Source organism: Eucalyptus grandis, chromosome 9 (genome assembly GCF_016545825.1).
Source record: "Eucalyptus grandis isolate ANBG69807.140 chromosome 9, ASM1654582v1, whole genome shotgun sequence".
NCBI lineage: Eukaryota > Viridiplantae > Streptophyta > Magnoliopsida > Myrtales > Myrtaceae > Eucalyptus > Eucalyptus grandis.
In genome coordinates this window covers 36,034,626-36,050,759 of record NC_052620.1, presented here as the reverse complement: position 1 = coordinate 36,050,759, position 16,134 = coordinate 36,034,626, and the positions used below count along the sequence as shown (strand labels likewise).

The window sequence follows — 16,134 nt, the reverse complement described above, 5'->3', positions numbered from 1 at the left end:
CAGCAATAATACACAAACTTGTCATTCATCGAAGATAATATAACATAAACAGCAAACAACATTTTAGAAGTAATAAACAAACTGTTTTTACACTCATAAACAAACTGTTTTTACACAAAAGAGCTCAATCACCTCGGTGTCAGCTTCTTGCTGCACATTTTTATCTGGTATGCTTCATGAGTGGACTCATTTCCTTCATAAACTGTTAAATCGGGATTAGAAGGAAGAGCCGGCTGAAGAACGAAGCAGCTACACCCTCAGCAACATTTCGAAGATCTTGCTTGATGAGATCCTCTGCTGAACCTTCAGAAGAGAAATTAAACAACCAAAAGAAGCCACTTGACAGTATCAATTTGGTAACAGAAGATGCACATGATTCAGAATTAAGTAGAAGCACTCTCCCATATAAATATATTAGACAACACAAGCTCACCTTATGATACGCTGATCCTCTCTGTCAGACACCCAATAGTTCAGGACAACAGAAGTTAAATAGCGCCCATAGTAGTACAAGAGAGTATTGATGGCATCCTGGAAGGTATGGCTCTTAGCTGATCAAACTGTGCATTGACAGAATGAAGCTTCTCACTTAAGATCAATACCTACGAGTAGTACAAGAGAGTAATTAACAGCAAATTAATCCACCAGAAAATGCATGTCCCATGCCACGAAACCACAGTGTAAACTGAGTATCCTAATCAAATCGATAAGATAACGGGAAGCCGAAGTCCTCTCTCTCTCACACGTGTGCACGCGTGCCCGAAAGAACCTGAAAAAGCAAATCTCTCTCACCAGGCACGGGAAATTCATACCAAAACAGAGAAAAGGTAAATCTCTAGCAACCTTATAGCATTAGACATGTTACAACATGAAAGAACGAACTCCTTTATGCGTAGAATGATTCATCAAAATCAGCACCATACATGCGGATCTCAATTTTGTTCTAGTGCAATGCAAAAGTCCCTCCAATTGCTTCTTTAAAACAAGAAAATAAAAATGGTGAAATATATCTGCTAGGAGAAAATTCTTCTTAAGCAATATCTTATTTAAACAGCAGTCTCAAGGCCCATATAGAGGCTTAATCATGAAACATCTCAAATAACTCATAAAGCATTACAACAAACTTACGTCCTTTCTATGGAATCTAAAGTCCTAAAGCATTACTTCTGTTTTTCTACCAAAAAAAAAAAAAAAAAAAGTCCTAAAGCATCTCCACCTCACCAAATTAATGTTATATGTTTCAATCTAAATAAAGAGTAACTGAACAATTAGTTTCCTTAAAAATCATAATAAGATGAACACACTTTTTTAACAATCATTTTCAAAGAAACAAGCGAGCCAACAAAAAAACAAGCAAAATTTTCATGTTGTGCTTATAGATAGCCGCCAATGTGATCAATATCAAACGGCATGAAGAAACTACACTATCCCAGAGATACAAATCGAATCCTCATTCAAAAGTCCCCCAAATATCAGCACAAAAGATTCTCTCCATAGCCCAACATCAGCCACAATAGAGAGAAGGTGCCCAACAATTCGTCAACAGTTGTGCAACACTTCCCATAAGTCAACCACAGCTCTCACTAAGCAGCACGAACAATATTAATCTCCACGCAACATAACCAATCTAGAGCCTAAAGCGGATTCCACATAAATCCCAATTCCCAAGGAAAAGCCGGAAGAACATAAAACTCACCCATCTGGCGAACATTAACCTTCCGCTTATTGGGCCGAGGGCGAGGGCGCATCATTCGCCTCGCGAGCCGCTCTCTTCGCCAAGTTGGTCGATGCCTCTTCCCCCGCATGTGCGCCAAGTAGTTCCCCTCATTGTTGTGCAGCGTCAAGCAAAGCTTACACTCGTAATCGCAACCATTGAAACAAGCCGGTGTCGCCGTCGGCCCGTAAAAACATCAAATTGACGCGAAAGCCCGGTTACGGGGATCGATTCGAGGGGGGAAGGAAGGGGGAAGTCTGAACCTGCCGAGGTGGTTGTGCATGAAGTAGGGGTCCTTGGCGAGATCGATGGTCTCGAGGGCGCGGCGGCGGAGGCGCTCGCGGCGGTCAATGGCTTCGTTCTAGGCGGAGGCGGCGCCCCCGCTCCCGGGCTTCGAACCTCACTCCCGATCCATTCTCTCGCCGTTGTTGCGGCATCGCGAGCTTTGGGGCACGGCCGGGCGCGACCGATTCACGGCGAAGGCAAACGGTGGCGTCGCGGGCTGCGGCGAGGTGCGGCGAAGGCAGGTGGGCCGAGCAGGGAGCGACGTTGGGGCATGGCGAAGGCACGGTAGAGCAGCGGCGTCGCGGGCTGCAGGCGAGGCGCAGCGAAGGCAGCGGCGGCGGAGCAGGAGCGGCGTCGGTGCGGGCTGCGGCGGCGCGCGCGGGGATGCTATTTGGTGGCGTCGAGTAGAGGCGAAGAGAGAACAGGGCTCGTGGGTGAAGCGGCAACCGAAAGAGGAAGAAGAAGAAGAAGAAGAAGAAGAAGAATGGGGGGTTTCGGCCGAGAGAGGGGGTAAGAGGAGAGAGAGAAGAAAAGAAAAAGTAGGGGTAGGGGGCAGGAAGTGACGTGTGAGAAGGAAAAAGAAGAGAAAAGAAAGAGAGAGAAAAAAAGAAAGGGAAGGAGGGAAAATCGAGAGGGAAATCACGGGGGAAGGGGAAGGGGAGATTTAGGGTTTTTTTTTTTTTTTTTTTTGAATTTGACCGGTTCTGTTCGGTTCCGGTTCTTGTTCCGAACCGGAACCGAACAAGAACCGCCGGTTCCTAGGAAAAAGGAACCGGGAACCGGAACCGGTCACTTCGAGCCGGGGCAACCGGACCCTCCTCCGATCGGTTTCGGTTCCCGTTCTACCCGGAACCACGCTCACCCCTAATTTGCACGCCGTCTTCGTTGCCGGACTAAGCGACCCACAGGCAACAGACCGAAAATATTTACTCATCGCTTTGCTGATTAAAAGAAAAGAAGTGGAGGCCTTTGGCACAGGGTTTTACACTGGCCCAACTTGGCCCATTTGGAAATTATTCCGTGTTAGCTCCCTGCGTGACAGCCACACCATCTTTTGTACCTCAAAACTTTCAGAGGGGCGGGGATTCAATCATCTTGAGGCCGTGTACTATAGGGTGGCCGAGAGGTGGTGATGCGTTAGTGCTGAGGCCAGGCGCGGGGTGGAAGGAGAGAGAGAGAGAGAGAGATTGAACTCAAAAGGAAATAAAGAGAGTGGGGCTCCTCGGATTATCAACAACTAGTCGGCGATGAATGGATTGACAAGCCAATTCTTAAATATATTAATTAATGTAATTAATTTTCCATATCTCTATTGCCTATTATTCACTATTGACACCTAAATTTTAGCGACCCGTTTAGTCATTTATTGTATTAAAAAATTAGGGATTAATTTTATCCTTGAAAAAATAGTCAATTACATAACATATAGTTCTATGTGCATTTATTTTTTAATTTGCATTTACATTGGATCGGTGACAAATAGGTTTAATTTAGTGGTTCTAAGCTTTAATTTGGCAGGTCAGACTAAGTTTACGAAGCAAGTAAATTGGCCCGAGTCCGTTTTCTTTTAATAACAAAAATTATCTACATGGAGATTTGAAATGATGTTACGGTGGATTTTTGGAATTTAAGAAAATTGGATTGCAATCTTATCTTTAAACAATAAAATCAGAAGATGTGAAAAATAAAAAAAGTGATATTATGTGCGAAAGAAAAAGAAATCTTCACGGACGTTGATTTGAAAAGAAAATTAAAACCCTAATCTTTCATCCTATAAAAAGGTTGGTTGGTTTTTCGGATAGGGTTTCGGGAGGCAACGCAATTGAGACATTCGGCCATATTGAGGGGGAAAAATTTCAGAGAGAAAGACGTGAGAGAGGAGTATTCTCTAGGGTTTTCTTTTTTCGAAGTCAAGAGGAATAAAAAGAAAAGAAGAAGGAAAAAGAAGCCTTCGGTTCTTTGGGGAAAAGGAAAAAACGAAGCGGCAAAAAGAGGAGTGATTGGACGTTTCTTGTTCATCGTCTTCCTCAACTCTCTCCTCCTGCTCGCTCTCCCGGCCGGCTCCGCTTCGCTACACGCTCGTGACCCGGCCACGACGCCGCCACGCCGCCGGTCCGCTACCGCGTTAGTTGGCCGCTGCTCCCGGATCCGCCCGCGCAACAACCCCGACGCCAGACCTCCGCCTTTGATCGACGCAGCGAGCCCCTACTCTCCGAGTGACGCCCCGCACGCTGCTCCGAGCTTCCCGAGTGGCGCCGCCGCAAAGACTCGGCGCCCGACGACCTGCGATCCGCACTCCCGGCCTCGTCGCCCTACGAAAATGCTGCTGCCTCGCCGATCTGCTCCACCCGGCTGACGAAGCCCACCTGCGCCTCGGCCAATCTTCACCCCTATCTCCCGCACCGGAGCTGCCGCCGCGCCTCCGCTCACTGCATCAAGCGAGCCCATTTGCTCGCACCACCGCTGCGAGATCGCGATGCCGAGACCGGCTGCCTCGCACTCGACGTCCCGCTGCTGAGCTCGTACATTCTCGCTCCGCTCTGCTCGCACGTCCGTCGCCAGCAACGCCCACGACAACCTGCTCCTGTCGGACCACCGCTGAAGCCGGGTCCGCCCGCACGGCGGCTGCCCCCCCTCGCCGGACCTTCGCCGGAGCTCCGATCGCGACGCCCTCGCCGGACCGACGGTGACGCACCACGAAGTGCCGATCGTGGGTGAAGAAGCAAGAAAAGAAAAAGGGAAAATCGAGATAGGTAGTTTTTTATTTTATTTTATCTTACTCGTTCTTTTTAGTATAATTATTCCTTAATGTAAGATTGAAACTCCCGACATGAAATTGTCTCGAGATTTGCGATTGACAGTTCGATTTTCGCACCCGAAATCCGACTCGCAATTGCAATCACAATCACTTGAAAAATCGTCAATTCGATCTCCCGCCGAGATTCGATTCGCGATTTATTTAAAAATTGGTTAACCCGATCTCATGCGTGAAATATGGTTTGCCAATTTGTGGATATGGATCCTATCTTATTTGATTTGATGTAATGTTGGTTGAATCAATTTTATTGTGTTAAATAAAAATCCAAATGCATTTATTTAGGATGTTAGTTTTTATTTAATTTAAGTTGCATATTTAATTATGTGTCAATTTTAAATTCAGAAATAAAAATAAAAAAAAACATAAAAAATCATCATGCATATGTCATATAGATTAGAGCATCTTTTGTACGTCACTTGCGTATTATGATAAAATGTTTCATTTTAAGTTTAGATTAATTTTTTTAGATAGATTGCATCTTAAGTTAGAGACTGTTATGTTAAGATAATATCTTAGTTTAATTTAGGTTTAACCTGACCTAATCCTTAATATAAGTTAGATAGAATCTTAATCTAGCTAGTTAATTTTCGCATTTTTCTAATTTCGAATTTCAGGGAAAATACTAAAAATTACCTTAGAATAAATCAATTTCATTCATTATGGGAGATTGCATTTTATTTACATCATATAGTTAGGTCATGTTGCCATGTCATGTCATTTCATGTTAAATTAGTAGCTTGCATAAAGCATGATTCTCATTAATTAAGTGAAAATAAAAAGAGATTGCGTGTTAATTAGAAATCATATCTAGGGTTGATGATGTGAATTCTAATCTAACAACGCAGATGATTTCGTTGCTACAAGGTAAGTTCTTGCTGCTTTTCTTGAATGTTAAATTGGTGGATTGCGCACCTGCATGATCACCTCATAAGGTAAATTAAAATTAATTCAAGCTGCTTGCCAAATACTTTTCAAAATAAAAGAAAAATATACCGAAATGGCGTTAGAGAAATCTAGCGTAACAAAGTTTCTGGACTCATAAATTTCTGGGTCGTAGGAGTAAATTACTTAGGTTTTTAATCGACCCACCAAAAAATAGATTAGTGGCGACTCCTAGATAAAATCTATCTGTATGTTAAAAATTTGAACCCAAGTCGCGAATTGGTATGGGCAGCCCGAGTTAAGTTTAGATTTAACAATCCATTAGCCAAACTCTAAGTGGTTCAAACTCGAAAATTTGGTCGCAACATTCACCGACTCTTTCATTGTACATTTCTTGGCACGCTCTCCTCCAATCGTCTTTTATTCTTTTAATCTCTAACATTTTAAACATATGATTCTTCTCTTAGATCGAGTGCTGATAAATTGCTAACCATAACTTAGCATCATGAAAACGGTGTAGATTATTAGATTGGGCAGATAGGATTATGAAGGATGTTTTGGGGTATTGTATACTCAATAAATTGGAAGCCAAAATATTTTCTTATTAAGAATCATTGACAAATATCTTAGAGGCACTTGTTAACAAGTCTTTTACAAATATGTGAATATTTATTCTTTAGACATTGATAGTGGTTAAAAGATTTTTTTCACCCGACGTCAAACTTGTCTAATAGACGTTCGTTAGTCTTTTGGCTCTTTAGTAGCTGACTTTGCTTAATTTTTGAAGAATAGAGATGATATCACTATCACATGGACAATTAATCAAGAGTCACTGTATGGAAATAAAATGGCGCGAGTATTGGAGCAAAGATTGATTAGAATTAGAAGGTGGACTCTCATTCCCCTAGCCTCTTTATTATGTAGTTAAATTGCTATCAATCACTGGGATTCGCCCCAGTGGCCATCCTTCCAATATGGAAGGGGGAGGTGAGAGGTTCAAATCCCCACATTCTTAGGGGAGGATGGGGTGGAGACGTGTAAGTTTCAGGAGTGGGTTTCGACTCCCACGCCCTGCAAAAGGTATGGCAAAAGTCTGAGAGTAAGTATAGAGTAGAAATAGAGTAGGACTGACCAAAAAAAATAAAAAAAATTCCTATCATTAATTCTAATTATTTAAAGGAAAAAATTACTCCATAAAGTAATTAATGCTTGCATTTTAACACAAGTATGGCGAGCAAAAAACTTTGATGGGTAAGTGTTGGAGACATTACAAGCGAAAATAATCATGATTTTGCTGCACGCTCCGATCAAATTAAGGTCGGCCTAATACAATCCATGCTGGTAATCAACTGAAATGGCCTTGACCTCCGCCTTGGGAATTGGAGGATCTATAAGCAGAAAAAGTAAAGCTGAAACGGGAAATGGCTATCAAAATTCTTCACTTTGGGTAGTTCCTAGCTGTGCTTGATATGCCACCCCTGTCTATGATGCCTCGACTAGCATCTGGACTTGTTAGTGATAAAATTCATGATTGGCTTGTGTTACTTATGGTACCGGGCTTACATATATAAAAGATATTGCTCAAGCAAAAGGAAAGGAACACACTTGATTATAAGAGATACACCTATATCTGTGCTCAAATTGAATCTCCCCATCGTTAGAAAAGCTGGCCAGCACGTGTTGGCTAATTGCAGGATCGCATATCCCCTTGGACCCCAGTTACCCTAGTCTGTCTACTAGCCCTTGGAAGATGCCTCTTAGCCCTTGGAAGCTGTCTACTAGCCCTTGGGAGATATCGTTATACAAGGCATCTATATGAAGGTAGAGCACCCCGACGAAAGGGGCTGCGAAGCACAGGAGAAAGATCGCGAGCCAAGCGAGTTTGCTCACTGCTAGAATTACGGCTGCCGAAAATGCCACTGTCATTGCGAGGACAGCCAACAGCAATGATGGCCTCGCTAACTCCAAAGCTTCTTCTGCTACGCGGAGAATGGCATTGTGAGCGCGGAGGAGGGTTACAACAGAGAAAATGGAAGTGAATGTGGCCATTGAGTCAAAGATTATGAAAACTGGAACACTCGGTGATGCAGCATGGTCGCCATTCCTGGGTGTGGATCACCGGCAACATTATATCCACCAGGCAATGTTATGCCAGCGGTGAACGAGACGGAGGCCACAAGTGTGGCCACTACCAATTGAGTGCCAATCTCTTTCTTGATCCGTTCGTTGCGAGATGACTCGCTTTCTCCAGAATTTGGTTTTCTTGTTGACTGAGGACTAATGCTTGTCAGTGCCACCATTTCAATACATTTGTGAAACTGCAAATATCAAATCGAGGGAATTAGTCATCAATCATATGTGACATCCCGATTTTCCAATTCTATTTTCAATAAATTGAGACGGGCATTTCGTTGGCATGCATATAGTTCCTTTCCTTGAGTCGGCCACTCATGTGAAAACTACGTCGGGTGAAGCGCTAAAAGTTTCTAATGCATTAGACTCGAGAATTTGGCGGGAAGCGACCTTTCGACCGAGCTAATCTGCAAGGGTCATTACGGCACAAATAAAAGTCGATTAGAGACCGGAGATAGTCGACTCGACATGGCATGTGATCGAGTGTGGGTGATTCCACGGATCGCACAATTCTTGTCGATCGGCATTGGACCGACTTTTCTATCGATTGGGTGCCTGTGTTCGTATTTGAAACCCAGAGATTACCCCGACAACCGAAAGTCGCCAATGTTTCAAGATGCATTGTGGCTTGAGATGATCAACCACGCGTCAAATGCGTGAAAATTTCTAAAAGCTACTCGGTAGGTTGGGCGCGCTAGTATCGTGCCAAAGTGAAATTAACCGTGGAATTGAGATCGAATTCGAAATGGAAGTGCAGGTGTGTCACAAATCATTTTAGGATCATTGACTTATTTTTGGAAGATTTTTCATGCAATCAGAGTTCTTTGGCAAATTAAATCCGAAAATGGTTAATTTGGCTCGAGAAATAGTAGGCTCGTCTTTGGTTGTGCTTTTGGGACTTAAGTTGGTTACATGACATGTGAAGATGTGAATGGAGTGTGGTGACGTTGGATTAATTTTATGAACTTCATTTGATTCATTGGAAGAGAATCAAGTGGAATTGAAGAATTTGTTGTCTGACAAAAAGCTTAAATGCCTGGAAAAGTAAAATGAACCCATCGAGAAAGGTTGTGGGAGATAGTGGAAGATGACCTCATGTGAGGTCACAATGGTGAAGCATGTGTGAGGATTAAAGAAAAGGAAAAAAAGAAAGAAAAGAGCCCCCACTCCTTCTCTCCTCCCTCTCTTCTTCCTCTCTCCCGTTGGCTTCTCCTCCATCTTCATTGTGCGAAGACCAGAAAATTTCAGAGAAGAAGGAGCTGCAGCCATGGTCGTCCACTCCCGCTCGCACGCCGCCGTCGCCGCCGTCGCCGTGTCCGCCTCGCGCCGCCCGTGCACCGCTCGCCGGTCCGCTCGCGTCCGCACTCCGCCCGCGCTTGGCCGGCATCCCGAGCTGCTGTTCAGCTCGTGCAAGAGCTACCGGAGCTCGTCCCCGCCGCCGTGAACCGCCGTCGACCTCCGCCCTAGCCCGCCGGAGCTTCGCCTTGCCTCCGCCGCCCTTGGCCGCCCGAACCGGCGCCGGATCCGCCCCATCTTGGCCCCGATCAGCAACCCAGAAAATGGGTATGGCAGCCCCTTCGTGGCCCGTTTTGGCCGCCTTCCCGAGCCCGGATGCTCGGCCCGCTTTGAGGAAAGTTGTTCTCCTCGGCGTCCTCGTCGTTTTGGTCCGCTCGGCTCGCTAATCCGGTGAGTTTAACTCACTAAACCTCGCTTAGAGGGTTAATGATGCTTTAGGTGTGTTTAGTTTATGTTAAGTGTTATTAGGTGGTTAGTTTAATTTATTTAAGTGTAGATTATATTAATGTGCTTGATTAACTTAAATTGTGTTTAATTTAAAGTTAAGTGGGTGTTTATATTAATATAAACATTGATGTGACATAAAGTAATTTACTTTTGATTTATTTAAACATTTCGAAATTATTTAATAATTTAATAATATATTATTATTCGAAATTATTAAAATATTATTATTTAATTATTTTCTGAATAAATTTAATTATTTATTAAATTCCGAAAATTTTGTCGGGACCCTAAATTCTCAGAATTTCGTGCTTGGTCGCTACTGTATAGTCGGATTTTGAAGTTGATAATTGGATATTATGAATTGAGTGTGGATCGTGAAAGATATGCATATTATTATTTAATTAATTTTCGGAATAAATTTAATTATTTAATAATTCGAAAAATTATTTTGGGACCCTAAATTCTCAGAATTTCGTGCTGATCGCTGCTGTGCATTTAGAATTTGAATTTGATGAATGGATGTGGCAAATTGAGTGTTGATTGTGATAAATATGGATTTTATTCATAAAAACCCAAGTGTCGGGTTTTGTTGCAAAATTGTTTTAATGATTATATTAAATAGTGGGGTTTGAAAAAGTGAGATATTGGCTTGTCGATTCGAAATTAGCGTGTCCCCACACACGTGAGTAATTTCTGGAATATTTTTAATATGAAGAAAAATGGCCGGGATCACTATTTTAAGTTGAAGCATTGATTTAAATATAAAGTGTCCTGGGGCCGAGTATGCTTTGGCTGTGTGATAACTAAGAGGAACCGTCCTGGGCTGTTGAGCCGGACTTGCCCCTATATGGGATGCCCACGTGGTGGATGCGGGTCGCGGTGATTCTCGGGGCCCATGCTCCTTCGAATGCCGTCGACGTCTTGACGAAGCCGCGCTCCATGGGGGAGGTGATGCACGGCATTAGTGTCGGTAGATAGCCGAACTGCGAGTAGGCTATGCCCTTGTGTGGCAGTGAATAGCAATTGGAATGCATGATGAGTGAAATTGATGTGCCGGATTATGGGACGGAATTGTGTGGCATGGAATGGGACGTGTCATAACGATTTAGTCTTATAATCAGGACCCCCGCGGTTGTTGGTTATATGAAAGTGAATGCGTTCCGGTTGTTTAAGTTCTTATTACTACATATGATTGAGTGATATGAACTGTGCTAACTGCGGGGAAGGAACGAGGCGAGGTAAGTCTTCGTGTGTGATGTGGCTAGGCCACCCGGTGTATTTTCTTTCTAATAGGGGTTTAGGGGGTTGAACTTGCTGAGACATCGTCTCATCCCGGTTGTGGGATTAAAATTTCAGGTCCCTAGATGGCGGTTGTGGAGGACCCGAAGCCCTAAGTCTGGAAAGGTGGAGACTGAAGTATCGGTGATCGTGTCCCGCTAGTTGGTTTGAGGGTAGTTCCCCTTTTGTCGAGCTGGTCTATTTCGCAGACAGCCCAGAGTTGTATTTAAGCCTATGTGTTTGTAAATGAGTGTTTAGTATTGTGATTGATTGCCTGCTTTTCTATCCCAAGTTAAATGTTGTCAGGGGATTTGTTTCGCTTCCGCGTGCGTAATAAAATGAATGGGTCGGCGACGTATCCTGGGATGTCGCATATTTGATCGACCGCAGTGGGATGTGCGCGCGCTCGGGGTTCGGGGCGTGACATCATAAGCACAGTCGATTCAGTTAAAAGTAAACACAGCCAGCAACCAAAAGTATACCAATATTTGCCAGATTCTTGTGGCCACATTTAGGTTGTTCGACCTGTCGTTGTTCCAAAGCTGCAAGCGAGTTGTTTGGGCCATCGTCAAATAGAGCTTAACTTCGATGTGGTTGTGCATAGATGCCAAATTGACGGGTGTGTTTCCATCGACATCTTTCGAATTCACCAGCTTCTTGATGACATCCGGCTCGCCGCATTTTTTGATTATGTGTCGGACCGCTATTTTTCTCCCGCCCTTGGCTGCAACGTGCAGAATATTTTGACCCTTTTCGTTTTTAATCTCTGCCAGGTCAGGCCACGTGTCCTTCAGTAACGGTTTGATTGCCCAGAATTTGCCGCTTTCGCAAGCAATGTGGATTGGGTAGGAGCCGTTATTGTCCGTTTGAAGGGCGAGATAAGGGCATTCCTCCAGCAAGAGGCCAATTGCCTTGTAATTTCCAACCGACGCTGCAGCGTGCAGTGGCGTCCCTCCGTCTTCATCGCGCACGTGGAGTAACTTCGGGAGCTGATCTATAATTTCTTTCAATAAATCTGACATTATAGGTCATAGCACTCTTTAGGTTGGGTGCAATTAACTAATTAAATAATTATTGCTGTTAGCTCCTGCAGAGTTATATGCTTTTTGACCAAATGCTATTATCAAGGCTTTCTCCAAATTGGACGAATATAATTTTGAAAACGAGCAAAAAGCAATGCAGTTTACTTACATCTATGTATTTATGGACTAGAACTACACATAAAAGTATCCATTACCTTTATTCCTCTTCTTGATTGCGGCCAAAATTGGTGACATGCCCATCTTGACTTCATAAGCTTCATCTCGAGCGGATTCTTGCAAGAGAAGCCGAAGAATCTCCCAGGGTGCCTCCTCGCAAGGTTGCCTTTCAAACTCAAACTTTTCGATTGCCAGACACAATGGAGATTTACCATCCTTGTTCTTCGAATATATAATTTTCAAGTTTGTTTCCTGGCGAATTAGCTTTTTTGTTGCGTCGAACCTTTTATCTTGAACCGCAACATGGAGTGGAGTATCCTCTGAGGAGTTTTTCTCGGTCACAATGTGAGGAAAATGAATGAGGATGAGCTCCATAACATCATCACTCCCAGAGCTTGCTGCTACATGAAGCAATGAATTCCCGGAGGGAGTGACTTGGTTGAAGATTTGCCACAAAGCTAGTTTCCTCGACTCACACACCTTTTCTAGTGCATTGATGAATTTCTCAACGTCCCCTTTTTTTGTGGCTTCATATAGGTCACGATCCATAATTTTGTTCAGATCTCCATCTCTGAGCTCTTGTTGGTTATTTGGAGTCGCGACACGTCTCTTCTTCAAATCTTCAAGCCTGCTATTTTGCCTTGCCCATATTGCACTCCTGTCGATGCTTCCAGGATGCTGCATTTCGGACTGCGGCAATTTTTGTTGATTTCTTCCCCACTTTATGTAGTAAGAATGCAAAAGGAGAGAAAGCACTCACTCTTATAAAGGGTTAAGTTTTCACATTATCCGAACACCTGAGGAGACTCACCTCGGCCAAGTCAATTAGCGAACAGCCCAAGTCGTTGTCAAGTACTAGCCAGATAGACTATGTTAATTATGATGTCCAAAAATAGTGAGATCCAAGCCGTTCAAAGAACATAAGTCTCAATTTTATTTCTACTCTACGATTTATTCCATTTGTTCCGTCATTAATAACACGAGTCTCCTCACTACTCTTTCGATCAATTCAGAGAATGCCACAAACTCATAATGCCAAGACAATTGTAAAAGGAACTTTCACTTTAAATTAGTGATCAACGAATTGAGAAAAAATGATCCAAACTGATAGAAAAAATAAAATCCAAGAAATAAAGGAATTTTTTCAAATCAATACTCCTCAACCTCAATGATCTCGCACACAATGAGATCGAGGTTTTAGATATGTCGAAATTCACAAATGAATCACATTGAACGAATCGATTGGTCAGTCTCATCTCTCAACCAACTCGATTTTGTCCCCTCTTCCCAAAATATCGTTTTTCTTCCACCAGTCTTGTTGGAGTTAGGAGCATAGTATTACTAGTCTGCCAACTTCTCCAACTGCAATAAATTCACAATTAAATGTTTTATAAATTTACATTACAGCCCTCATTTTGAAGCAATATTCTTAATGAAATTCAAAACGGGAAAAATTCAAAAAAAAGAAAAGATATCTTGATTTAATTAAGATCAAATTTCGCAAGGAAATTCATTTTTTATTAAATAATCAATAAAAAATTGTATTTCCTTGATAGGAATTGCAGCCTTGATTTTCTTTTTCATTTTCATGTTTTTTTTTTCTGTTGCATTGGAGCCGATTTATCAAGAAAAAATGTGATTTTTCATTGGGAGATAAGTGTGCTAGTCAGTGTGAGGACACTAATGACCAGCAAAATCTCTCTTTTACCATTATTATATAATTAATTGATAAATTCAAATCTGAACAAAATAAAAATGAAGGTTTGGATGGATTTCCTACTAACTTACACAAGATGTCCTTGTTCTGGCCTTGTGAAGACCATTCGTCTAATCCATCCAATCATCGGCCATTGTTGGAGGAGTAAAGGGGGTTATCTAGTTATAATCTTACTTGTGACTTATTCCCTTAATATACAAGTTTTGAATAATTTGATTACGTTTTATGTGATTATATACGTCTAAATTGGAATTTTTTAATTGAAAGATATAATAATTTCCCCTAGAACTCTAAACTATTACTTAATACTCCAAACTAACTTATAATGACATCAATACTTTAAAATTTTTATTATATCACCAAAAACTTTAAATTTATACCAATATGATAAAGATGCATTCTATAATAATTATGCTCAAGACAATTGTTTAAAATCTTAAGTAGCAATTTATAGGCAAATGAAAGTTACGTGAATTTGAAAAGTTTTATCAAGAACCTTAACTTATGTCCACTTTGATATCAATACACCAAATTTTTTTTTCTCGCATTATCAATAACCCAAAGTTTATGGTGCAAATTTGGGAAGAATTTAGAGAATGACTTTGTTATCTTCAGCTTGACGATGTCCCTTTCTTGCTAAATAACTTGCCAAGTGTTGACGCTGATGGGGCATGCCTCCACTACTATGAATGATTTTGTTTGATGGAAGTCTCTTTCTACTGAAAAAAGGATCTTCTCAACTTTTTTTTTTTTTTTTGGGTCGAAAACGAACTTATATTATATTAGAGATTAATACAAGCTATAACGTCCGAAGAGAGAATATTAAGGAAACTAGGCAGAGGAAAGAGGAGCCAGTTTGTTGGTGGGCCTTGATCCCGGTGGGCTTTTGCAGCCCAATCAGCTGCTAGGTTTGCTGTTCGCCGAATGTGTTGAAGCGAAAGGAGAGGGCATTGCGGAAGTAGATCGCCGAGAATCGCGAAGAGATGACTCTCCTTCCATGGCGGCTTCTGTTTCGTCCGAACGATCTCCACCAACTGCAAGCAATCAGATTCAATCACAACTTGCTGAAGATGGAGTCCCTTCTGGATGATCCGTTGGAGAGCAGATATAAGGGCATAGATCTCGGCTTGGAATGCCGACTGAGCAGGCACAGATCGGGTAAGCACGTCCGTCAAAACTCCTCTGTTGTCTCTGTAAATGCAAGCAATGGTTCCTTTCTCCGATGCTGTGCGAAAAGCCCCATCAATATTACACTTGATATAACCCTCCGCTGGTGGATTCCATCCGTGCCCTAGACTGATCTGTGTGTTTTGAATCTTCTGTGGCGAGGGTTGGATGACCTTGAAGATGGTACATTGGGAAAGGGCTTCATTAACGACTAGGAGAGGATCCAGCGGAATCTGGCGAAAAACAGCATTATTACGATGTCTCCATATCTCCCACAGAATATGAGCAATCGCTTTGAAATCCGGAGACGCTTGAGGGTTAGAAACACGGTCTACAAGCCAGGCATCAAATCTGCGAACAGAGGTAGGAGATATGCTGACTCTGATTTCTTCATGATTCCAAATGTCTTGAGTCCATGGGCAAAAGAAAAACATATGCTCTATTGTTTCTGGGATAGAATTATGGCAGAGAGTACAGTAGGGATGCGGAATGATATGTCGCTGGTAAAGATTATGTTTGGTTGCTAATGCATTTTTGCAAGCTAACCATAGAAAAACCTTAAGCTTGGGAACTGTATGCATATTCCAAATTTTCCTCCATAACAGGGGCGGGTTAGTATAAGAGGATGATGGGGTATGAACTATTTCCTGAGTTTGTGTAGATAGATAATGATGACAACTCTTCACCGAGTAGGTACCAGAAGGAGTCTCTGTCCAAACAAGTTGATCGTGATGGAGAGATGGATTGATAGGAGTGTTGAGAATGGCTGTACTAACCTGGACATCGAAGAAATAAGTAACACAGGAAGACTTCCATTCAGAATGTTGGGAATCAATGAGATCGGCAACCAGTTATGGTTCTCCTTCCGCAGGTAAGCCTCCTATCTGACCTTGTGGTAACCAATTATCTGTTCTAATGTGAATCTGCGACCCATCCCCGACTAACCAACGTAATTTAGGAGTAATCACATCTCGACCTTTCAATAAACTCTGCCACCCCCAAGAAGGGCGATGTCCTGAATTAGCAGTTTGGAAGGAAGAATATCTGAAGTATAAACCTTTAAAGAGCCGACTCCAGATAGCTTGAGGATGCTGAAAAAGCCTCCAAGCTTGCTTTCCAAGCATAGATTTGTTAAAGGTAATTAAATCTCGAAATCCCATCCCCCCTGAAGCTTTTGAGAGCTTTAATTCTGACCAGT

General features: G+C 42.5%; 1 protein-coding gene and 1 long non-coding RNA gene across 2 annotated transcripts; one reads left to right on the top strand and one right to left on the bottom strand.

Moving 5' to 3' along the window:
• The first annotated feature begins 9,010 nt into the window (after positions 1-9,010).
• Positions 9,011-11,163, top strand: LOC120288318. Its single transcript, XR_005546652.1, has 2 exons — positions 9,011-9,518; positions 10,932-11,163. It is a non-coding gene; the product is annotated as an uncharacterized LOC120288318 (long non-coding RNA).
• Positions 11,164-11,296: 133 nt separating this feature from the next.
• Positions 11,297-12,736, bottom strand: LOC104447505 (protein ACCELERATED CELL DEATH 6). Its single transcript, XM_039302579.1, has 2 exons — positions 12,091-12,736; positions 11,297-11,868 (listed from the first exon to the last, which is right to left on the bottom strand). Exons 1-2 carry the CDS (start codon positions 12,734-12,736, stop codon positions 11,297-11,299), a joined length of 1,218 nt encoding a protein of 405 aa, XP_039158513.1.
• Positions 12,737-16,134: the final 3,398 nt, after the last annotated feature.